This window comes from Ammospiza nelsoni, chromosome 25 (assembly GCF_027579445.1).
Source record: "Ammospiza nelsoni isolate bAmmNel1 chromosome 25, bAmmNel1.pri, whole genome shotgun sequence".
Taxonomy (NCBI): Eukaryota; Metazoa; Chordata; class Aves; order Passeriformes; family Passerellidae; genus Ammospiza; species Ammospiza nelsoni.
Window position 1 is genome coordinate 1,653,652 of NC_080657.1, and position 23,813 is coordinate 1,677,464.

A 23,813-nucleotide genomic window follows, 5' to 3' on the forward strand; every position below is an offset into this window, starting at 1 on the left:
GGGACAGGGATGTGAGGATTTGAGCCCAGAGTGGGAATCTGGAGCTCTCCAGAGCCTGCCCTGCCAGGGAGAATGGTGGCTGTGACTCAGGCAGAGCACAGGAATCCATCTGGGCTGGAGCAGGGAATCCATCTGGGCCTGGGGGAAGGGACAAACCTTGGGCAGGGCTGGTTTGGGGGGAGCTGAGGGACAGGAGCAGCAGAAACGCCAGGGAAAGCTCAAACCCTGCTGGGATGGCTCCTGTGACATCCAGGGAAGGGATTTTTGCAGTGCACCTTGTTCCAGGGGGAAATAACAGAGGCTGTTCCCTGCTCTGGACATCCTGGGGTGGCTCAGAGCCCCCCGAAACAGCACCCAGCTGTGATCCAAGGGCTCAGCAATGCCAGGAGTCAGAGATCCGTGCGCCCACCATGAAGCAGGGGTCTGGAATGTCCCTCCTGGAATGTCCCTTGCCTCACTTCTCTGCCCCCAGATGTCACCCTGGGCTCAGCCTTTGCCATCCCATCAGGGGAATTTGGGATCAGGGATCTCCCAGCAATGATGCACCAGTGTTAAATATGTGGATAAAAGCAAAGAGCTGGCCACTCTCCACTTCCAGGGACTCTCCTGCTTCAGGGCTGCTCCAAAACTGAGGGAATGGAAGGAAAAACTCTCCTTGGGCTGTGCCAGGGCCTCCATGGATCCTGCTGGAATCTGGGATTTCACGGCCCCCAGTGAGGAAATCTGCCTCCCACACAATGAAAACCCCAGAGGGATCCCAAATACATCCATTTCTGCTCTGAATCCATGTGTAAACGAGGTGTTTCCCCCCCCCAGAAAAAGAGGAGACAGAGGCAAGGAGACATTCCAAAGGGATATTTACTGCCCCAGCAATGCCCAGCCTGAGGCTGCTCCCCTCCAGCCACAGCAGGGCCCCTGCCCCGTGCTCTGGGGGTTTTCTTCCACGAGGAATTTTTCTTCCAAGAGGAATTTTTCTTTTTTTCTTCCAGGAGGGATTCCAGAGGCAATCAGGGCCTGGGCTCTTCCTTGCCCATGTGGTGCTCGGGGGGTGTGTACTTCCCCTGCTTGATCATCCTGTCCCGCTGCTCCAGGATGGTCCGGAGCCGCTGAGTCTGCCAGGGACACAGGGGGGGTCTCAGGGGGTCCCCAGGGCAGCCCCCCAGATGTGCAGCCCCCGCCAACCCCGCTCTGGGGCTCCTCACTCCGGTTTGAGGCTCTTCTCAAAGACTTTGCGGCTTTCAGGACTGATGAGATTTGGGTTTCCAGCCGCGTTTTCTGACCGGGATTTTGTCCTGGGTGTGGATGGTGCTGGAGGAGCGCTGGGGACGGGGACAAAGGTCGGCTCCACACGGAGCCAAAACATGGAATGGTTTGGCTGGGAGGGAACTAAAATCCCATCCAATGGGCAGGAGCTCCAAACTGGGCTGGAACTCTTCCAGGAGCGGGGCAGCCCCCACAGCCCGGGGGAAGGGGCTGTTGCAGGGCCAGGCCCCCCCCTCAAGGTGGGCAGCGCTCCCACCCTGGGTTGGAACCCCCAAACCTTCCCCAGAGCATTGCCAGGACCCTCTGCACCCTTCCCAACACCTGGAGTCCCCCCAGCCCGCACCTGTTGCCCCCTTTATCGGGACCCCCAGGCCCCCCGTGTCCCCGCGGGGTCCCCCCGCTCACCCACCAGCTTGGTGCGCTTCATGCACTCCATGAAATCCTCGTACTCGAGCTGACACTCGCGCCGGGCGCGGGTCTGGCCCAGGCCGTGCCCGCACTCCACCCACTCGCGCTCGAAGGCGTGGCAGACCGCGGCCTGGCCGTGCGGCTGCGGCATGCTCTGCCGCAGCAGGAAGCTGTCCACATCGATGCCCAGCTGCTTCTGCAGGCCCCAGAACGGCATGGCTGCGCTGCTGTCGCGACACGGCCGCTGTCGCGCCGCCCCCCCCCTCACGGGCCCGCCGCCGTCCTTCACGGGCCTTTCGCGGCGCCCCCGCCGTCAAGCGCGGCCGAGGCGCGGCACCGCGGCGCGCTCTACGGCTGGGCGGGGTCAGAGAGAGGAGCGGCAGGAGCGCCCCGGCCCTGCGCTGCAGCGCCCTCTGGCGGAGGGGAGAACTCGCTGCGCGCCGCGCCCCGGCGCCCTCTGGCGGCCACGGTGCGCAAGGCGCTCCCAGTGCTCCCAGTGTTCCCAGTGCGCCCAGGGCTCTCCCAGTGCTCCCAGTGCCCTCCCAGTGCCCTCCCAGTGCTCTCCCAGTGCCCTCCCAGTGCCCTCCCAGTGCTCTCCCAGTGCCCTCCCAGTGCTCCCAGTGTCCTCTCAGTGCTCCCAGTGCCCTCCCAGGGTCCTCTCAGTGCCCTCCCAGGGCCCTCCCAGTGCCCCAGAGTCCTCCCTCTGTCCTCCTCCCAGTGCTCCCAGTGCCCTTCCAATCCTCCCAGTGCTTCCAGTGTCCTCCCAGTGCTCCCAGTGCCCCAGAGTCCTCCCTCTGTCCTCCTCCCAGTGCTCCCAGTGCCCTTCCAATCCTCCCAGTGTTCCCAGTGTCCTCCCAGTGCCCTCCCACTGTTCCCAGTGTCCTCCCAGTGCCCTCCCAGTGCTCCCAGTGTCCTCTCAGTGCTCCCAGTGCCCTCCCAGGGTCCTCTCAGTGCCCTCCCAGGGCCCTCCCAGTGCTCCAGAGTCCTCCCTCTGTCCTCCTCCCAGTGCTCCCAGTGCCCTCTCAGTGCTCCCAGTGTCTTCTCAGTGCCCTCCAAGGGCCCTCCCAGTGCCCTCCCAGTGTTCCCAGTGTCCTCCCAGTGTCCTCCCAGTGCCCCAGAGTCCTCCCTCTGTCCTCCTCCCAGTGCCCCCTCCGGTCTCCCAGTGCCTCCCAGTTCTCCCAGTGCTCCCCAGCTCTCCCAGTTCCTGGCACAGGAGGAAGAGCCAGGGCCTTCCTCACCCAACCCCTCAAGCCACCCTGGGCTCTCAGTGATCACCACCACCCCTAAAACCAGAACCCAAACCTGCCAAACCCCTTTGGAAGGCACGGGGACACCACAGGAGCTGGAGGAGTAGGATTTATGGGAGAGGACAACACAGACAGAATCCTGTGTTTGAATGGAATTTATGCATCGTGTTTGAGGTGTATGAATATGCAACAGGTTATTGTTTTTAAGGGTTAATCCTTTGTTAACTGTGTCCTTTTTCGGGCTCATGCTGCCCAGAAAAAGATACCTGGACTGTCTATAACTCTTTGTATTTGTTGTCTCATATTGGCCTTCAAATTGTCCAAATTATTATTAATCTAATTGTAGTACTATTTTTATAACCATTTTATTACTGTTAAATTTTTAAAATTTTAAAAACAGGAGATTGGTGTTTTTCACGGGGAGGGTGGAATATGACAGCTGCTTTAATAAATACAGGACAGACTGAGAATTATTTCACCCCTGCAAATGCCAACCCTTTGATCCCAACACAAAAGAATTTCAAAAAAGAACTGTTCCCAAATAGCTCCAGAGTCCCCCTAGTGTTTGGGACAGATTTCTCGACCCAAAAAGAGACACTAGACCCTGAAAATTGGCCAGCATTAATCCCAAATTAGAAAACTCACAAAAATCTTTTGATAATTTTCAACTAAGAGACTGGCATGAAGTCGGACACCAGATTTGCAAAGAAGAAAGTCTAAATCCTTTTGCCGTGCCTGTGCTGTTCAGGCAGCAAGCCGGTGGTCCCACGACATGGGAGGCCATCCCACCTCATGAGATTAAAGAATTGTGAAAAGCAATAAGGGACAGTGGGATCTGCTCCCCATATTTTATGGGGACACAAACAAAAACTATTTCAAAATATTATAAAGTGTAAAAACGCACTGCAACACATGAGAGCACAGTGGGCAATGCCAGAGGATGTAAAAATCCCACTTTTCCCACTGCAGGATTTTTATCCCTCCAGCACCACTGTGGGACCTTTTCCCCTGGTGCTGCCATGGGATTTTCCCCACCCCAATATCATTACGGGATTTTCCCCGCCCCAATATTATTTTAGGACATTTCCCCTGGTGCTGCAATGGGATATTTCCCACCCTAATGTCCCTAATACCATTATGGGACATTTCCCACCCCGACACCATTCCGGGATTTTTCCCACCCCAATACCATTACAGAACATTTCCCCTGGTGCTGCCATGGGATTTTTCCTCAATACCATTATGGGATTTTTCCCACCCCAGCTCCATTATGGGACATTTCCCCACCCCAATACCATTATAGGACATTTCTCACCCCAGTACCATTATGGGATATTTCCCCTGGTTCTGCAATGGGATTTTTCCCACTCCAACACCCTTATGGGTTTTTTACCATCCCAATACCATTCTGGGACATTTCCCACCCTAATCAAATTTTGGGACATTTCCCCTGCTGCTGCCATGGGACATTTCCCTCCCCAACACCATTGTGGGACATTTCCCACCCCAATACCATTATAGGACATTTCTCCTGGTGCTGCCATGGGAGTTTTCCCACCCCAATACCATTATGGAATTTTTCCCATCCCAATATCATTATGGGATTTTTCCCATCCTGATGTCATTATAGGACATTTCTCCTGGTGCTGCAATGGGATTTTTCCCCAATACCATGATGGGATTTTCCCCACCCCAACACCCTGATGGGACATTTCCCACCCCAACACCATTATGGGATTTTTCCCATCCCAACACCATTATGGGATTTTTCCCACCCTGATATCATTATGGGACATTTCCCCTGGTGCTGCCATGGGATTTTCCCCACCCCAATACCATTATGATTATGGGACATTTCCCCTGGTGCTGCAATGGGATTTTTCCCCAATACCACGATGGGATTTCCCCCACCCCAACACCATTATGGGATTTTTCCCACCCCAACACCATTATGGGATTTTTTCCCACCCCAATACCATTATGATTATGGGACATTTCCCCTGGTGCTGCAATGGGATTTTTCCCCAATACCATGATGGGATTTTTTCCCACCCCAACACCCTGATGGGACATTTCCCCCTGGTGCTGCAATGGGATTTTTCCCCAATACCATGATGGGATTTTTTCCCACCCCAACACCCTGATGGGACATTTCCCACCCCAACACCATTATGGGATTTTTCCCACCCCAACACCATTATGGGATTTTTCCCATCCCAACACCATTATGGGATTTTTCCCCAATACCATGATGGGATTTTTTCCCACCCCAACACCCTGATGGGACATTTCCCCCTGGTGCTGCAATGGGATTTTTCCCCAATAGCACTATAGGATATTTCCCACCCCAACACCATTTTGGGACATTTCTCCTGCCAGCACCACCACAGGCCCTTTCCCAGCGTGGCTCCTGCCCCGGAGCTGCTCAGATGATGCCAGCTGGAGCGAAGACAGGGGGCACACAAAGGGTCTCTGCCATCTCCCAGCCACAGGACAGGGGCGTGCAGAGGCTCTCACGCTCTTCTTCTGTCTGGGGTGGCTTTCCCTGCAACAGCTGGATGGTTTTCCTGCAAGGGGAGACACCCAAGGGGGAGGAGAAGCCCCTTGAGAATGGGATGGGGACACTCCAGGGCTCTCCTGTCCCTCAGAGGTGAGCTGGATCTTTTCTCTCCACCAAAAAACTGCCTCAAGTATGATAAAATTTGAAAAAAATAGGATTTTTTCCTCTGAGGCCAGGATTTCACCCTGGATTTCCAGGTTCTGGCACTCAGATTTCCCTCTCTCCCTTCAACCAAGAACCCAGGTGGAAGAGAAGGCAAACATAATAATAATAATAATAATAATAATAATAATAATAATAATAATAATAATAATAATAATAATAATAATAATAATAATAATAATAGTTATTATTATTTTAAAATAGGATTTTTGCATCTGAGGCCATGATTTCACCCTGAATTTCCAGGTTCTGGGACTCAGATTTCCCCCTCTCCCTTGGGCCCAGGTAGAAGAGAAGGCTCAAGTTTAATATAATAATAAGAATATTATATAAGATATTATTATATAATAATATGTTATAATATATATGTATTATATTATCATATAGTATAATAATGTATGTAATATATTATTCAATATGAAATTAATTTAATTTAAATGTTAATATTATTATTATTATAATAGTATTAATAGTAATAATAGTAATAGTAGTAATAATAGTAATAATAATAATGATAATAATAATAATAATAATAATAATAATAAGAAGAAGAAGAAGAAGAAGAAGAAGAAGAAGAAGAATCCTATTTTAAAAACAGGATTTTTGCCTCTGGGGCCATGATTTCACCTTGAATTTCCAGGTTCTGACACTCAGATTTCCCAGGTGGAAAAGAAGGCTCAAGTTTAATATAATAATAAAAATAATAGAATTATTATTATATTATTAATATAATTTAATATCAAATTAATTTAATTTAAAATTTAATATAATAATAATATTTTTTAAAATAGGATTTTTTCCTCTGAAGCCATGATTTCACCCTGAATTTCCAGTCGTGGCACTCAGATTTCCCCTCTCCCTTGTGCCCTGCAGGAACTGAATCCATGCCCTGGCACAGAACCCTCCCTGCCCATCCCTTACCAGGCCATGCGGGACATGGCGTAGGTGACCCGAGCCCGGGCGCCGCCAGCTGTGCCCAGGGGTGACGTTGGCACGCTGTAGGCTCCCATGTCCCCGAAGATCAGCCAGTCCCCCACGTGCAGCTGGGGCAGCCGCAGCCCCTCGGCGATGCTGGGCTCCTCAGCGTGCCCCCGCGGGCCCCGCAGGCTGCAGCTGTGCCAGGGCTGCTCTGGGCACGGCCTCTGCAGGGGAAACGGGGCTGAGCGTGTGCCAGGGGCACCCTGAGCCCTTCACCATGTCCCCATGGCACACTGAGCCCCTCACCATGTCCCAGTGCCACACTGAGCCCCTCACCGTGTCCCAGTGCCACACTGAGCCCCTTTACCATGTCCTCATGGCACACTGAGCCCCTCACCGTGTCCCAGTGCCACACTGAGCCCCTTTACCATGTCCTCATGGCACACTGAGCCCCTCACCGTGTCCCAGTGCCACACTGAGCCCCTCCCCGTGTCCCCATGGCACACTGAGCCCCTTTACCATGTCCCAGTGCCACACTGAGCCCCTTTACCATGTCCTCATGGCACACTGAGCCCCTCCCCGTGTCCTCATGGCACACTGAGCCCCTCACCATGTCCTCATGGCACACTGAGCCCCTTTACCATGTCCCAGTGCCACACTGAGTCCCTCACCGTGACCCCAAGGAGGTGAGGCCCTCACCATGTCCCCATGGCACACTGACCCCCAAGTTCAGCCCCACAGACTGGGTGCAGCTTCCCTGTGGCAGGAAGGCGGCTGAGGGACATCCTGAGCTGTCCCCAAGGGTCTCTGTGGGATGAGCATGTCCCAGTGACACACTGAGCCCCAAATTCAGCCCCCTGTGGCAGGGGGAGGCTGACTTCACATGAGGGACACCCTGAGCTGTCCCCATGGCACACTGAGCCCCTGCCCGTGTCCCAGTGCCACACTGAGCCCCTCACCGTGTCCCCATGGCACACTGAGCCCCTCACCATGTCCCCATGGCACACTGAGCCCCTCACCATGTCCCCATGGCACACTGAGCCCCTCCCCGTGTCCCCATGGCACACTGAGCCCCTCACTGTGTCCCAGTGCCACACTGAGCCCCTCCCCGTGTCCCAGTGCCACACTGAGCCCCTCACCCTGTGCAGCCGGGGCCTGGGGCAGGGGCTGTCGAACAGGAGGCAGCTGAAGGCACCGTAGATGCCGTCACTGAGGTGATAGACCAGGCTCTTCTTGCTGCCACACTCTTCCTCTGGAAAGGAGGGGGGAGAGAGTTCAGGTAGCCCAAGGACACAGGGGACACCTCAGGAAGTGGGAAGAGGGTTCAGGGACACAGGGGACACATCAAGGAGTGAGGAGAGGGCTCGGAGGGGCTCAGGGATGCAGGGGACACCTCAGGGAACAGGGAAAGGGTTCAAGGGGTCTCAGGGTCACAGGGGACACATTGGGGAGTGGGGAGAGGGCTCAGGGACACAGGGGACACATTGGGGAACAGGGAGAGGGCTCAGAGGGGCTCAGGGACACAGGGGACACCTCAGGAAATAGGGAAAGGGTTCAGAGGGGTTCAGGGACACAGGGGACACATCAGGAAGAGGGGAGGGTTCAGGGAGGCTCAGGGACACAGGGGACACCTCAGGAAATAGGGAAAGGGTTCAGAGGGGTTCAGGGACACAGGGGACACATCAGGGAGCAGGGAGAGGGTTCAGGGGGACTCAGGGACACAGGGGACATCCCTGCTGTCACACCTACCATCAGAGCCAGGCTGCTCCACAGGGATCTCCTCCAAGGCAGTGATGCTGACAGCCAAGGTGAAGGCAGAGGTGACGAAGTAACGCCCAGGCCTGGCAATAATTTCCACCCCGCTGCCCTCAGGGAAGTACAAATCCAAGGCAGAGTTTATCCCAGCAGCAATCTGTGAGGGAAGGAAAAGAACCTTCCCTTTGGTTAGCTGGGAATTCTGCATGGAAGCAAACCCAGGGAGAGCTCCCAGCTCATTCCCTGCCTGCTGACAGTGGGTGTTGCAGGTTTATACCTCTTCCAGCGGGGCTCTGGTGTCCTCAGTGGCAGGGAAGCCTCCCCCGATGTCCAGGAGGTGCATGTGGTGTCCCAGCTCTGTCCCCATGTCAAACACCAGCTGTGCTGTGGCCACAGCCTGCGCCCAGGCCTGGGGCTCCAGCCCACGGCTCCCCAGGTGGAAGCTGAGGGGACAGACCCCATCTCAGCAGGGTCTGGTCACCCCCAGAGCAGAGGGGACACGGCCCCGGGGTTGGCACTCACAGAGTTTCCCACACACCATCCCAAGTCAGACCCACAGAGCCTTTCCTGGGGCCCCAAATTGGCCCCGACAAGGTCAAATCCCTACCTGCCCCAAATTGGTGCCAACAAAATCAAATCCCTGCCTTAACCTCTCTCTCAAGAGCAGCTGGAGCACTGACCCAAGCCAGACCCACAGAGCCCCACAGAGCCTGTCTTAAGGTCAAACCTGCCCCAAATTGGCCCCAACCAGATCAAATCCCTGCCCTCACAGCACTCCCAATGACCCAAGCCAGACCCACAGAGCCCCATTAAGCCTTTCCTAGAGTCAAAGTCAGTCCCAAAGCAGTCCCACCAAGATCAAATCCCTGCCTTAACCTCTCTCTCAAGAGTAGCTGGAGCATTGACCCAAGCCAGCTCCATGGAGCCTTTTCTGGGGTCAAACCTGCCCCAAATTAGTCCCAACAGGGTCAAATCCCTGCCTTAAACTCACTCCCAATGACCCAAGCCAGACCCACAGAGCCCCATGGAGCCTTTCCTGGGGTCAAAATTGCCCAAAATTGGTCCCAACAAAATCAAATCCCCTCCTCCACCTCACTCCCAAGGGCAGCTGGAGCACTGACCCAAGCCAGACCCACAGAGCCTTTCCTGGAGTCAAACCTGCCCCAAATTTGTCCCAGTAAAATCAAATCCCTGCCTTCACAGCCCTCCCAATGACCCAAGCCAGACCCACAGAGCCCCACGGAGCCTTTCCTAGGGTCAAACCTGCCCCAAATTGGCCCCACCAAGATCAAATCCCCCTCCTTCACCTCCCTCCCAAGCACAGCAGCTGCAGCACTGCTGCTCCAGCAGGGCAGAGCTCTCCAGATCCCCATCCAGAGGGGCTGAGCACCCCCAGGGAGGGAGCCCAGGGCTGTACCTGATGCCAACAACCTCCACAGCCTGGTCCTTGGCTGCCTGCAGCAGGTGCCCACAGGATTGCAGCGTGCTGCCAAAGCTCAGGCTGGGGTGGGCAGCAGGGATGGAGTCAGCAGTGATCCCCAGCAGCATCCTGCACAGCAAAGCCACCAAAGCTGGGTTAAAGGGCCTTGGAATAACAGGATCATAGAGGAAAAGCCTTTGAGGGCTGGAAAAGCCCTCAGTGATCACTGAGACCAAATATTAACCCCAAGTATTAAGCCCAGCACTAAACCATGTCCCTGAGCACCACATCTACAAGCTTTTTTAACGTTTCCCCTGGTGCTGCAATGGCATTTTTCCCACCCCTATACCATGATGGGACATTTCCCACCCCAATACCATAATGGAATATTTCATACCCCAATACCATGATGGGATATTTCCCCTGGTGCTGTGGAATTTTTCCCACCTCAATGTGACTATGGGACATTTCCCCTGCTGCTGCCATGGGATTTTTCCCACCCCAATATCATTATAGGACATTTCCCACCCCAATACCATTATGGGATATTTCCCACCCAATACCATGATGGGATTTTTCCCACCCCAATATCATTATGGGACATTTCCCACCCCAATATCATTATAGGACATTTCCCACCCCAATACCATTATAGGACATTTCCCACCCCAATACCATGATGGGATTTTCCCCACCCCAATACCATTATAGGACATTTCCCACCCCAATACCATTATGGGACATTTCCCACCCCAATACCATTATAGGACATTTCCCACCCCAATACCATTATGGGATATTTCCCCTGGTGCTGCCATGGTGATTCCACCCCTTCCCTGGACAGCCTGTTCCACTGCCTGGTCACACATTCAGTGATTCAATTTTTCCCCATATCCCATCTAAACTTGGCACAGCTCGAGGCCGTTCCTCTTGTCCCATCACTTGGGAGGAGCGACTGACACCCACCTTGTCCAACCTCCTGTTGCCCCCCAGAGCCCCCTGCCCATTCCCCGCCCCCGTGGCACTGCCAGGCACCCACCTGGCACGGGAGTGGCTCCTGGCCACCTTGCCCAGCTCCACCTCGTTGTCAAAGGCCATCAGCCTGACCCCGTGGCTGGCTGCATACCGGAGGTGGGCCACCTGCTTGCAGGGGCTGCTGTAGAAGATCCTGTCTGGTGGCACCCCAATGCCTTGGACGCGGCTGATCTCTGCCTGCAGGGACAAGGGGACACGTGCAGCAGGTCCCAGGAGCTGGGTGGGCACCAGCCACCAGGGCTGAGCAGTGTCACAGCCTGGGCTTTTGCAGGGAAAAGCTACCAGAGCTCCAAGGGATCACAGTGGACCTTGTGCTGGCATGGAGAGGTTTGAAAACACCAGAGAATGGGAGAGGAAACAAGTGGGGTTAGCAGGGCTGGGGCTGTGACAACTCTTGCCCTTTCTCGTCCTATTTAATTACATAAAAGTGATTTAATTTTGCCTCCTCCCTGGAAGTCTGGCTGTTAAAAATGACAAGCAGGAGGGAGCAAAAAGCTTTAGGCTCAGCCCTAAGGACATCAAGAGTTAGACAGATGTGGCAGTGACACCCCAGGGATGTGCTGTGCCACCAGCCAGGACAGCAGCTCCAGGGACAGGAACGGGGACAAGAAATTCCTCTTGTCCTATTTAATTACATAAAAGTAAGTGATTTAATTTTGCCTCTTCCCTGGAAGTCTGGCTGTTAAAAATGACAAGCAGGAGGGAGCAAAAAGCTTTAGGCTCAGCCCTGAGGACACCAAGAGCTGGACAGATGTGGCAGTGACACCCCAGGGATGTGCTCCAGGGACAGGAATGGGGACAATACAGATGGGACAGGGATTTTTGGGCTGTGACAGCACAGGGACACTCCTGCCCCTGTCAATGTCACCTAGAGCACAGACTTAGGAAAGGAGGATGAGCTCTGCCACTGCCCCACAAACATTTCCCCTGGAGCTGCCCTCCCACAGCCCTACCTTGTTGGCACAGGCAAATCCTGCCCCCAGCTCTGCCAGCAGCCTGAGCACCCCCTCACTGCCGTTGCATTTCACTGGGAAATAGGGCTTCACCCTGGGCAGGGCCTTCAGGAAACACAGGTGCTTCTTCACGATGTCCCCCAGGTCTGCCACGAAGAATGCTTGCTGCTGCTGGCCCTAGGGGACAGCCAGAGTGAGCAGCAGCTCCAGGAGTGCCCTTTGGCAGCAGCAGGAGCATCAGCCCTCACCTCCTGGCACAGCTCCCCCAGCAGGTTCTCCAGGAGGTCTCTGGTGGTGAAGCCCTCCTCCACCACCAGGAAATCGGATTCGTTCAAGAACCCGTTCATGGTGGGATGTTCTGGGGGTGGGGATGATCCTTTAAAGCCTCCTGGAGTTGGGGATGGGTTCTAAGGATGAGACACACTGTAAAAAGGAAAGGAATATTTAGAGGAAGGGTCCAGAAGCTCCATCAGCATGGACCACCCATCCCACAGGCAAGGTAGAGCTCTGTGCTGCTCTGCTCCAAACCAGCAGCTCAGCAGAGCCCTGCTGTGGGTTACAGCATCGTCCCTGGGGGAGGAGACACATTTCTCTGCAGTTCAGAGCTGTTTTGGCACACAGCAGCATCAGCAGGCACCAGAACAATCAACAACAAAGCCAAGAGTGCACCACAAAGAGCAGAGATGCCTCTCTGGGCCAGGACAGGGCCCTGAACATCCCAGATGGATCCCAAACAGCTGAGGCCTCCTGGACCCACCTTCCCAGGGGGAAGCCCCAGCACAGGGCACTCACTGGCACCAGCCAGCCTCTGCACAGCCTGGATCCCTGCTGTGGATGCAGTTCCATGGCTGTCCCATGTCACAGGGTGTGGAACAAGGGGACAATCAAACAGCACAGAGTTTTCTGGCTCATCCTAGCAGACCTTTAGCTTTGAGCTCACACCCTGAGCTTTAACAGTCTCCTGCCCTGCATCCAGCCTGGCCCACAACCCAGGGAGCTGGTGAGCTAGCAGGGAACATTTCCACCCTAATAATCCAGGTGTAGCTCCAGGGCTCTTCCAGGAGCATGGTCGGTCTGATTGGAAGTGAGCGGGAGGCAGAGGTTTCATCTCTCAGAGCTGCACAGAGACCTCCTGACAGCATTCCAGGAGCACTGGGAGAGAGACCACGCTGACCCCAGAGCAGCAGGATGTTGTAATGCATTGAGCAAGCACCACCAGCCCATTCCAGAGACAGGAACGGGGTGAAAAAACACGTTTTGAACTCTTAGAATGAAAGGAGGACTCTAAGAAGGAAAGGAGAGCAACTCCTTCAGCTTTACCCTTCAGTCTCCATCACCAAATGGCACCAGCCCACTCTGGTTGGCACAGAAAGGATGAAATGGGTCATTTCCCCTGGGACATCCCCTCCTTACCACGGTCCTGATGTCCCTCCCAGGTGTCCTGGTGTGCTGTCAGGGGGCTCCCCAAGGAACACTGAGCTCCTGAGGTGTTGCTGTGCCTTTGGGTCTGGAGTTTCTGGGGAGAAACAGTGCAGGGTTTAGAGAGGGAGAGGGAAAGGAGAGCAACTCCTTCAGCTTTACCCTTCAGCCCCCATCACCAAACAGCACCAGCCCACCCTGGCTGGGCACAGAAAGGATTAAATGGGTCACTCCTGTCAGGACTCATGCCCCAACCTTACCAGGGTCAGGTTGTCCTTCCCAGGTGTCCTGGTGTGCTGTCAGGGGGGTTCCCCAATAAACACCGAGCTCCTGCAGCAGCCTGAGCTGTAGCTGTGCCTTTGGGTCTGGGGTTCCTGGGGAGGAGCAGTGCAGGGCTTAGAGAGGGAGAGGGGCACTGACAGCACAATGCCCTTCATCCATTCTTAAATTAGGCACTCCACAGCTCCCTTCTCACTGTGCCAGGCAAAGCAGCCCCCCCAAATGCCCCCCAAATGCCCCCTTACCTCGGAAAGCATTTAAACAGCTTCTGCCATGGGTATCCCAGGAGAATGGACCAGCCCCAGGGCCGGCTGTGTGTCCTGCCCCAGCTCCCTGTCTGTCCCGAGCCCCTGCAGAGGATGGGGGGGCTCTGCACCCCTTCCCTCCCTGCTCCGCCTCCCAACCGTAGCCATGACAACCAAATCCAGCCACGCCATTGGCTGAGCCGCCTCCGAGCATCCTTCATCCCTTTTGGAGGAGGCTCCCCCTCCTCTCCCCCTGCAGCCACGCCGGGCTCTCACCGCGTCCCCGCAGCTCATCCCCAGCCCGGCAGCCCTGCCCTGCCTCCCGCGGGGACCCTGAGGGGGGAAGAGAGGCCGAAATACCTCGGGAATGGCGCTGCCAGGGAAAGCAGGCTTCCTGCAGATGAAAGGCTGAGCGGTGTTTGGCTGGGAATCCGCAGAGGGGGAGGGAGTTGGGAAGATGTCAGGGGCTGGTCCTGGGTGCCCCAGGGGCAGATCCAGCTCTGCCACCAGTGCAGATGCTCTGTGTGATCTGTGAGAGCTGGATCTTGGACACGGTGCCACTGCTCCATCCCACAATTGTTTTTAACTCTCCTTAGATCTCTCTCTGGTGCTGTTGAGGAGCCAATGTTCTGTCTGTGGAGAGGTGGCTGTCCCCACTGAGGGGGGAGTGAAAAGGACCAAATTATCCTGGGTTTCTGTATTCAACACTGTGGTCTTGGCTTTGCCACAGACTCTCCTGGCAACCAGGGCCAAGGAAGGTTTTGTCTGCTGTGAGATCCTGGCTGGTTTTGCCTGTGCTCTGGCCCATCCCCAGTGCTGGACTGTGCTCTGTGGGGTGTGGGGACCATGCAGAGAGGTTGGGAGAGCAGAGAGCACAGAGCCCTGCAGTGCCAGCCCCCCCTGGATGTGCTGGGCAGTGTTGTGATGCACAGCCCACGCAGAGCAGGGCACTGAGCCCATCCCACACAACACAGCTCAGGATCACAGGATCAATTAGGTTGGAAAAGATCTCTGAGATCATAAAGTCCAATTCTGACCAGACACCACTGTGTTAACTGGCCCACAGCCCCAAGTCTTTCCTTAAATACTTCCAAAGGTGGTGACTCCATCATTTCCCAGGGAAACTTGTTCCAATGTCTAATCTTCCTATGAAGAAATTCTTCCTAATGTCCAATCTTGTGCCCTTGTGTAGCTTAAGACTGTGTCCTCTTGCCCTGTCACCAGCTACCTGGAAGGCAAACCCTATTGCTACCCGGCTCCAAACTCCTTTAAGAGAGATAAGGTCAGCCCTGAACCTCCCTTTCTCCTGGCTCAGCTCCCTCAACCGCTCCTCATCAGATTTGTACTCCAGCCCCGTTTCCCTCTTCTGGACACATTCCAGCAGCCCAATGCCCTCCTTGAGCTGAGTGACCCAGAGCTGGACACGGAGCCCAGGAATTGGGGACAACAGAGCCCAGGAATTGGGGACAACTCGGGGCGAACTCGGGGACCCCGAGCGATGCAAGTGGCGAGCAAAGCCACGCCCACTTCCGCACGACCACGCCCACCTCATACATAACCCCGCCCACCTCCCTATAACCCCGCCTACTTCATTCATAACTCCGCCCATCATGTAAAAACGCGCTGTTATTTGCATATTACACGTCTCATTTGCGTGGCCCCGCCCAGCGGCGCTGTCCCCGCCCACGAGGCGCGGGCCGGGCGCGCAGTCGGCGGCGGCCATGGCTCCGAGCGCTCAGGCGGGCCCGGGCCGCGGGCAGGCCCCGGCCGCGGGGATCCGCCACGGCATCCGCGCCGTGCTGCTGGGGCCGCCCGGCGCCGGCAAGGGCACGCAGGTGAGGGCGATGCGGGCGGGAGCGGCCGGCGGGACCGTCCCCGCTGCCGGCACTCAGCGTGTGACCCCCGCGTGGAGGGAGGGACGCGGGTGTCCGGCCTTGGGCTGCCCGCTGAGGGATGGCGGTGTGCGGTGTGTCCGTGTGGGCCCGGCTCTCCCTTCTGGAAGGGCTCGGTTCTATCCCGCCTCCAGGGCCCCGCTCGCCGCGGCTCTTTGTCCCCGATCCCTTTGTCCCGGATCCGACCGGGTGTCGCTGAGCTCCGGGGCTCCGTGCCGGGCCTGGCCACGTGCGGGCCGGTCAACGACTGTCCCGACAGGGGGACGAGGCCCCTCCGGCCGGGGATCCTCAGCCTCCGAGGTTCGATCTCACCTCTGTCCTCTTCCACAGGCCCCGAAGCTGGCCGAGACCTACTGCGTGTGTCACCTGGCTACCGGCGACATGCTGCGGGCCATGGTGGCCTCGGGCTCCGAGCTGGGCAAGCGGCTCAAGGAGACGATGGATTCGGGGAAGCTGGTGGGTCCTGGGGAATGCGCTGGGAGGGGATACAGGCTGGCGGCATCTGGAATGAGAGCAGGCAAAATCCATCTCCTAATTAGGATTCTTTCATTAGTGTTGGAATGCAGATTGCAGGGTGAAGGCAGATTGCAGGGTGAGGGTAAGGATGGGGTTGGGGCTTCTATCACCCTGCAGGAGAAGCATCCTATACAAACATCCTTCCTCTTCAAAATTAATATTTGCTTACCAGCAGCTTGTGGCCCTGGGTTGTTTTTATCTTGTAGGGGGTGCAGTCTGGCTGGTAATTTTCTGGCTCCTGAACACTGAGGTCACAGTGTATCCTTGGAGCTGCAGGATGTTACAGCCAGGCTTTGATGCTCCTGTGTCTCTTCACTTGATACCTGAGCTCCAGGTATCACTTCAGAGGGTTCATCTGCATCCCAGCTCTTGCATAAGCTCGATTCACCTGTAACTATAAGGTGAAAATGGACCTAAAGGTGTTGCTGTGGTAGGATGGGCTTTATGCTGTATGAGAGAGACACTTTGGATTCTCAAGGGACACAAGTTAGAATCTCTGATATTCATTTTCTGAGGATCTCATTATCTCATCCTAACGACTGAAATATCTCAGGGAAACTCAAGGAGCCACAAATTGCAGTGACTTGCCCCAGTGTGGGGCAGATCTAAAGCATCCCTGTGGCTGCACAGGCTCCTAACACCCCAGGGAGAATCTGCAGGCCCCAGATGGGGAGAGCAGCCTTATCTGACTTCTGCTCAGAGCTCATTGCAACACCGAGCCTGCAATAGCCAGCTGGTTATGAAAGATAGGGCCGTTATCTGGCCAGGCTGGTGGTATCTGCCACGTGTGTTTGTGTGTGGCAGGCAGCTCCAGGCTGCTCCAGGGGCACATCCAGCAGCTCTGATAACTCAGCTGGGAGCACCCCAGCATTTCAGGATGGGCTTTATGCTCAGGATCTTTTTTTCTCCAAAGGGTGTAATCAGGAAGGCACAGAAGTGACTTGTTGCTTACTTCTCCTGCCTGCAGAGCTGTTTGTTTGTGTGTTGTGACATCCTGGTCCCCAGTCCTGCTGGGTCCCAGCTGTGTGTGCTGGAGGAAACAGAACTGCTCCCAAATAAACAGCTATTGTTGGGGCTGCAGCATCTGTGAGTGCTGCAGTGTGGAAAAGGCACTAATCCCAGTGGTATGCTGAGATTGTTAGATGGGGAAAAAACTATGCAGTGAGGCCAGAGCTTGTCAGCAACTCTTGGGTTTTTACCTTGGGATGAGGTTTATGGGAGTCAATGAGCAACTCTGCCCTTCCTGCCCAGGCCTGCCTCCCGAGGTGGATGTGTAGGTGAAGGTACAAAGTAACAGGAAATCAAGGTTGTGTTGATACTTTGTATTGTGAATTGGTTAAAAAAATTTATAATCTAAGGAGTTTGAGCTGACAGCGTTCCTTGCAATACAGTAACCTTTGTAACAGTGTGGTTACAGTGCTGATCCAAGTCCCTGCGTAGGCTGGAGTGTCCCTGGAGTGAAATGTGGCATTGCCCATGTCCTGGTGTTGCAGGGAGTGCTGCCCTGATGTGGGCAGGTCTGAACAGGCAGCCTGAGCATTGACATGAATTGTGGAATAATCACAGAATATCCTGACACACAAGAATTGGAAGGGACACACAAGAATTATTGAGCCCAACCCTTGGCCCTGCACAGGACAACTCCAAAAAGTCCCACCCTGTCCACATGGGCACAGCTGTGTGTAAATTCAGGGTGTCCCTCCTGACAACATACCTGTCTCATGTCTGCAGGTGAGCGATGAGATGGTGGTGGAGCTGATTGAGAACAACCTGGACTCCCCTCCCTGCAAGAACGGCTTCCTCCTGGACGGCTTCCCGCGCACAGTGAAACAGGCAGAGATGGTATGGGAGCCCCTGCTCGGGGGCTGCTCCAGCACCCCCTTCCCTCAAACCCAGGGGTCCCTGCTCCCTCAGCCCCTCTCAGGTGGGTGTTTGCTCTTGCAGCTGGATGAGCTCCTGGAGAAGAGGAAAGAGAAGCTCGACTCCGTCATCGAGTTCAGCATCCCCGACTCGCTGCTGATCCGGAGGATCACGGGACGGTAAATCCTCCTGTCCCAGTGCTCAGAGCTTGGGATTTCCTAGTCTGTGGAAGAGCATCCTCATTTCAGATCCCAGGTTGTCCCCAAGTTGTCCTTTCCTTCCAGCTTAAGGCTGGTTATGCCTCCCTGGTCTCTATTTCTGCCCTATGCCTGGGCCAGCCTTGAGCAGAGCCCCTTCCTTGCCCATAAATCAGGGATTTCTATAGAAAATCTCAGCTCACTCCAAGTTCCTCCTCTCCAAAGCTGTAATTGCTCCCTTACACAGGACACTGAGTACATTTGGGTACCAGTAAACTTCCTCCAGGGTCAGGAGTGTGTTCTCTTGCCCTGTTTTCCAGACCTCTTTCCCAGCAGAGCAGGATGTAAACCTCCCCTTCTCCATCTCCCAGCACAGCTGCTCTTCCAAACTGAAGAGGCCCTTGGTACAGAAATAACTGGAGAGAATTTACTTACAAGTGAAAGGCTAATGGTGGTGCTGTGGCAGATGTTTCTGTGCTGATGAGTGGCGGGTTCAGGAGATCTTGTCCTGACCAGCTGCTTTGCTGACACTTCTTTTCTGTCTCAGGCTGATTCACCCAGCGAGCGGCCGCTCGTATCACGAGGAGTTCAGACCCCCGAAAGAGCACATGAAGGACGATGTATGTGAGCTCCCAAGGCTGCAGCTTACCTTGCTTTGGGTGTAGCTGATGTTTTGCAGTCTCTCCCTGGAAAAACTCATTTCTTTCCTTCTCTTGTACCTTCCTGTCCTGCCTTTCTGGGGAGCGTGGGGAGCAGCTTGGGCAGCCTGAGCCAACGGCACTGCGGGGAGCGAGGCCTGGAGGGATGGATGGATTGGATGAAGGGCATGGCCAGTCTGCAGAGCTCAAATTGTGACTGGTTTCCATCCTGGGGAGCAGCTGTAACTGGTGCCTGCTCTCGAGGCTCCTTTTAGCAAGCAGAGTGGTGTGTAGGGAAAACAATCACAGTGCTGAGCCCTTCTCTCTTCAGTGACTGCTCTGAGACTTGTTCTGGCTGCTCTGGGTTCGCTCCATCTCCTCTGCAGCACCACCCTGGAGGAGGAGGGGAGCAGGGAGAGAAGGGGGGAGCATGCCAGGCTGCAGCTGGCTGGAGAATGTCCCCTTGCTTCTCCCAGGTCACTGGAGAGCCCCTGATCCGGCGCTCGGACGATAACGAAACGGCCCTGAAAACGCGGCTCAAGTCCTACCACACCCAGACCTCCCCCCTGGTGTCCTACTACAGCAAGAGAGGGATCCATACGGCCGTGGATGCCTCCCAGTCCCCCGACGTGGTGTTTGCCAGCATCCTGGCAGCCTTCACCAAAGCAACATGTAAAGACCTGGTTATGTTCATTTAAAGCTCCATCCCAGGATGGGGTTCTCCTTTTTTTTTTTTTTTTTTTTTTTTCCTCTGTCTTTCTCTGTTCTGTCTCTCTGGGGCCAAGGAGGGTGAAGAGCTGAGCAGAGTAGAAGGGGAAGGGATGAGGTGATGCAGCCCAAGGCAGGGCTGTGCTAATTCTCTAATTTAATTAAACGAGCTGTTAAAGGTCTCGATGTGGCTATATGTGAACGTCAGTCTGTGTGTAGATGTTGGGATTTTTGGCCTCTAGAGGCCGCAGCGAGCCCAGGCTCCAGGTGCCAAAATGGGCTCTGCACTCCTTTGGGTGAAAAAGCCTTTGTTTCATCCTAGAAATGCTCCTCTCTGAAAGGAACTGTACTCGCAGCTCCTCCCAGCTACCCCACAGGGGCCTTGGAGAAGGTTGGGGATGTGGGGGAAGGATTTCCCAGGAGATGTGAAGCTGCAGGATTGAAACCCGGGATTGCTCTGTTTATGTGGGAGCAGCCTGAGGGACAGCCTTGGGGCTGGATGATGATGGATTCTCCTTGTATGTGTTTTATTCCCTGTGGGGTAGCAGGTTCCTGTTCTGATGGCACTTGATGGGGGGTTTCAACCTTTATTTATCTGTGGGATTTATAGCAAATTAGTGAGATGCTTCTTTTTAATGTGAAATCTGTGGTCAGAGTGACGGTTACTGTGTGGCAGGTTGGGATGTCCTGAGGATGAGAAAAGGAGTTGGGTTTTAACTCTTCACTCTTGCCTTGGTTTTGACCAAGGAGAGGAAGATGAATTGAGCTTCTCCTGATCCCAAAGTCTAAATATAATAAAGCCTTATTGCAAAACAAATGGTTTCTCAAGGCTCGAGAGACAGCGTTATTAAGCACTGGCTCCGTGTGCCCTTGAGCTAACGACCTTCACTGAGCTCATGGAAATGTTCCTGTTTCTTGAGCAAACCCAGCAGCTCCAGCAGGCTGTGTTTGAGGACACTGTGTGTGCTCAGAGCCTTTCCAGGGCATTGTGCTGCTGTGTGGTGACACTGCAGGGCTGGCACTGACCTTTGGCCACGAGGGATTCCAGCCCTTCCTAGAGGACCGTGCTGTAAATATGGATTGGCTCAGATGAAACTTTGTCCTTTGGCATTCCATGTGTGTTTACTGATTGTTACTGAGTATCCTCCTCTCTCTCCCTCTGGGGATGGCCCACTCCATCCTGTGCACTGAGCTGCTGTGAGCTCTGTGGCCAGAGCAGATGTTTAATCCTCAGGAATCCCTTGCTCTTTTCCTTGATAACTTCTCTTTTGCCTGACAATCCCCTCTCTGTCCTCACACATCCTTTCCAGGGACAGAACCTCTTCCCTTCCAGCAAACTGGAAACCAAAAGCAGTGGACTTGTTGCTCTAGCAAGCACGTGACTGAGGAGAAAGGCTCTGACAGTAAACAGGGCTGGGTTTGCCAGCAGCCTGTTGTCCCCTGGGACTCCCAGACAGCCCTTGCTCTGTCTCTGGGTTTCCTGTGGAAGGATAACCTGGAACTGGTGTGTTGGGACAGTGTTTAGGATAGGACTGCCGTGCCCCAGAGAGTGGGAAAGTGTGTGGGTTACAGCTGCCCTGGCATCTTGGTGACTAAAGAAGTCGTGTGGAAGCAGCTTTTATTTTGAGAGCCAAAGGGAGAAATGCAGCTCCCTACACTCTGGGAAGGGTTCCCAGCCAGTTGGCATTCCTGGATTTGGTCAAGGTTTTACTCTACAGCAAGAGCAAGATGTTCCCCCACTCTTCTTTCCTTTCCTCCCTTGTGCTCTCTTCACATCCAACTCACCAGCCTTTGTTTGGTTTTTGTTGTTTTTTTTTTTTACCATAAACCATGTTTAATTTTGTTTGTTTGTTTTTCCCTAAATATTTTTTTTTCTCTCTGTTCCCATTTATTCCAGCTGAGTGACTCCATCAAGCAGATGAGACACCACCAAACGCTGCACACTCTGCTACATCACCCATTGCAGCCCTTCCCTGGGTGCAGGGAGGGCAGCTGGGAGGGGGGTATGATTGATGGGAGGGGGGGAAGGAGGTGGCAAACAAGGGGTTGGGGGGCTGATTTGGTTGGGTTTTGGTTGGATTTCTTATTTGGCAGAATCATTGTGAAGAGGAGGCGGCCTTCTCCTTAGAAATCATGTTTGTGGAGGCAAAACAATTGTGGAGAGGGAAACATCTCTCAGTGATCAGCTGCAGGTCCTTGACCTGTTGGAGGGCAGGGCTAGATGTTACTCCAGGCTTCTCCAGGACTTTCAGGGCTTGTCTCTTGGGCTCTTGGTACTCTGAGGCCACTGAAAGGTTTGCTGTGATTTTTTTCTAAAGTTGCTTCCTATCAGCGAGGACCAAAAGGAACAAATGATTCATCATCATGTGTGAAATGGAAAGGAAAAAGAGATGCCTGGTCTTTTCCTCGAAGTTCTGTTTTTCTTGTTCTGCTGCATTCCTAAACCCTGGCATAAAGACTTCTCAAGGATTCTCTGCTGCTCAACAGAGGGGCTGTGGCTCTAGTCCAAACCTGCCTTACTTGGGAATGGGGTGGCTTTTCTGTGATCATGACCAAGCTGGAATTCACACAATGCTGAAGAAATGCAAAAGAGACTTTTCTTAATTGCCTGCAAAAATAACACTTAATTGGGGGAGTTTTTTTGCATTTCTTTTTAGATCAAATGGTGCCTTGTCTAACCTCTGAATCAATAATAAAGTAACCCCTTTACATTTGTATCTGGTGCTGTGTCCTCTTTGACCTGCAGACAGCGTGGAGGATGAGGAGGCAGATGACAGCATCAACTAACAATTGAGCTGGGTGGATCCTGGGGCCTGATCCTATCTCAACGATGTTCTGTGCAGCTGGAAATGTGGCTTATAATTCCTTTTATCTCTTCTTGCTGAGTGTGTCCAATGCTTTAGATCACCATAGCAATGGTGGTTTTTTGCTGGTTCTCTCTCCTGTTTCTTCCTGTGTGAGGCTGAAAGCACCAAGTCCCTGTGTATCCTCTCTGTCCAGAGCTTTGCAGCATTTGAACTGATGTAATCCCTTTTTTTCCTCCTCCCTTTGAATCTCCAGTGTGTGGAGGAGCTGATGTTATTTCCTTCTCTCCTCCTGCAGCAACTGGAAGCCACATTATTGTGTCTTCTGTTCTGCCTTTCATACTTTGCTGCATCCCTCCCTCTCTCTAAATTCACTGGGAAAATTCTGTCCTAATGCAGGGAATGAGAGCATTTCCTGGCTTCCCTTCCTCCTGCCTCCACAGGGACTCTGACCCTCTGTGGTACCCCAGAGGAGGCTGTTCCCGATGGACTGATGGAGGTTTGTTGTTTATCCATGATTCTTGCAGCCCTGCATGTGTTCAGAAAGGGTTGGGCTGCATGTACCCATTTCCTGCAGAAATTATTGGTTTTCCAGCATAATTGGGCTCTCCTGCTCCTCCATTCTTTCTCTGTGCTCAGGTATTTTCATTACCTCTCTGCACCTCCATTACCATTCTTGTGCCTCTCTGGCCTTTGTGGCGTTCTTCCCTTGTTCCTTTTGATGGTGGCTGTTAAACTGTGCTCTTCCTCCTTGTCTGGGATTGTGTCCTCTGCTCCTTGCCTGCTGTTGTTTTAAAAACCTGTTCTGCCTGCTCCTCCTGGCATTCTGGTCTGTGGGATAGAGGAATCCTGGCTCCTCTGAGCTGGGCTGCCTCTGTTTGATCCTTACCTGAGTGTGGAGCATGAAATGGATTGCTGGGGAGCTGTGGGGAGGCTGCAGTGGGGAGTCTGTGAGCTCAAGCCTGGCTCCTCTGGAGCTGGATCTGTGCTGTGACCTGTCTCTCTCAGGCTGACCTTGAATGTTTTCCACAGCACACGATGCTCTGCAGGTGCTGTAAATTCCTTCTGCTCAACCATTTCGTTCCAGCAAGCTGCTTATCAGGCACTCTTTTGAAAACTGTGTTCATATTGCATACACACAATTATTCAGCAACCATAAAAAGGGAAAATTCCTATTTATAGCACAAGGACCAGCATCAAATAGGACACTGAATTCTCACTGATAGAGGAAGTGACCTGTTCTCTAATGCAGCAATATTTCTGCTGAAAAGAAACAGCATCTTGAATGGGGGGAGGGATGAAAGCCCTGGGCCATCTCTTTCCATTAAAAATGTGCTGCAGTCCTAAAAATGTGTCTGCCCTTCTCTCTTCCCAATGAAACCACTGGAGACAGGGATTGCAGGAAAACCTTTCACTGTGGGTTTGTGGTTGGTGGTAATGAACCCACCGACTCCTGATGGTCTGGTTTGGAGCTGGGCTTGAGTTTCTGATCAATAACCTGATCCCTGACCTTGATGTGGGGGCGAGGAGAAGC

At 53.8% G+C, this 23,813-nt stretch overlaps 3 protein-coding genes across 6 annotated transcripts; 1 reads left to right on the plus strand and 2 right to left on the minus strand.

Moving 5' to 3' along the window:
* Positions 1–840: 840 nt before the first annotated feature.
* On the minus strand, positions 841–1,988 carry NDUFS5 (NADH:ubiquinone oxidoreductase subunit S5). Its single transcript, XM_059488744.1, has 2 exons — positions 1,673–1,988; positions 841–1,112 (listed from the first exon to the last, which is right to left on the minus strand). The coding sequence occupies exons 1-2, from the start codon at positions 1,886–1,888 to the stop codon at positions 1,008–1,010; spliced, it is 321 nt and encodes a 106-aa protein (XP_059344727.1). The 5' UTR covers positions 1,889–1,988; the 3' UTR covers positions 841–1,007.
* A 3,174-nt stretch (positions 1,989–5,162) lies between these two features.
* AZIN2 (antizyme inhibitor 2) lies at positions 5,163–14,109 on the minus strand. Of its 2 annotated transcripts, none has more exons than XM_059488688.1 (12): positions 14,025–14,109; positions 13,401–13,514; positions 13,135–13,237; positions 11,970–12,144; positions 11,722–11,898; positions 10,773–10,945; positions 9,731–9,862; positions 8,591–8,756; positions 8,308–8,470; positions 7,698–7,810; positions 6,562–6,782; positions 5,163–5,485 (listed from the first exon to the last, which is right to left on the minus strand). In XM_059488688.1, exons 4-12 carry the CDS (start codon positions 12,066–12,068, stop codon positions 5,344–5,346), a joined length of 1,386 nt encoding a protein of 461 aa, XP_059344671.1. In that variant the 5' UTR covers positions 12,069–12,144; positions 13,135–13,237; positions 13,401–13,514; positions 14,025–14,109; the 3' UTR covers positions 5,163–5,343. The 2 variants fall into 2 exon arrangements, with proteins under 2 accessions (XP_059344671.1, XP_059344670.1); XM_059488687.1 differs by lacking the exon at positions 14,025–14,109 and adding an exon at positions 13,665–13,769.
* Positions 14,110–15,342: 1,233 nt separating this feature from the next.
* On the plus strand, positions 15,343–22,192 carry AK2 (adenylate kinase 2). Of its 3 annotated transcripts, none has more exons than XM_059488637.1 (7): positions 15,343–15,499; positions 15,887–16,012; positions 17,804–17,914; positions 18,017–18,111; positions 18,677–18,749; positions 19,244–19,439; positions 21,373–22,192. In XM_059488637.1, exons 1-7 carry the CDS (start codon positions 15,386–15,388, stop codon positions 21,378–21,380), a joined length of 723 nt encoding a protein of 240 aa, XP_059344620.1. In that variant the 5' UTR covers positions 15,343–15,385; the 3' UTR covers positions 21,381–22,192. The 3 variants fall into 3 exon arrangements, with proteins under 3 accessions (XP_059344620.1, XP_059344621.1, XP_059344619.1); XM_059488638.1 differs by having other exon boundaries at positions 21,794–22,192; XM_059488636.1 differs by lacking the exon at positions 21,373–22,192 and having other exon boundaries at positions 19,244–19,465.
* Positions 22,193–23,813: the final 1,621 nt, after the last annotated feature.

Bases quoted from the DNA above. Each gene is read 5' to 3' on its own strand.
- NDUFS5 (XM_059488744.1), bottom strand. From the start codon at position 1,888: ATGCCGTTCTGGGGCCTGCAGAAGCAGCTGGGCATCGATGTGGACAGC. The intron at 1,113-1,672 runs GTGGGTGAGCGG...TGTCCCTGGCAG, and splicing joins GCATGAAGCGCACCAAGCTG to ACTCAGCGGCTCCGGACCAT.
- AZIN2 (XM_059488688.1), bottom strand. From the start codon at position 12,068: ATGAACGGGTTCTTGAACGAATCCGATTTCCTGGTGGTGGAGGAGGGC. The intron at 8,757-9,730 runs GTACAGCCCTGG...CTGTCCCCTCAG, and splicing joins GTGGAGGTTGTTGGCATCAG to CTTCCACCTGGGGAGCCGTG. The intron at 8,471-8,590 runs GTATAAACCTGC...CTTCCCTCACAG, and splicing joins CCAGAGCCCCGCTGGAAGAG to ATTGCTGCTGGGATAAACTC.
- AK2 (XM_059488638.1), top strand. From the start codon at position 15,386: ATGGCTCCGAGCGCTCAGGCGGGCCCGGGCCGCGGGCAGGCCCCGGCC. The intron at 17,915-18,016 runs GTATGGGAGCCC...TTGCTCTTGCAG, and splicing joins CAGTGAAACAGGCAGAGATG to CTGGATGAGCTCCTGGAGAA. The intron at 18,750-19,243 runs GTATGTGAGCTC...TGCTTCTCCCAG, and splicing joins AAGAGCACATGAAGGACGAT to GTCACTGGAGAGCCCCTGAT.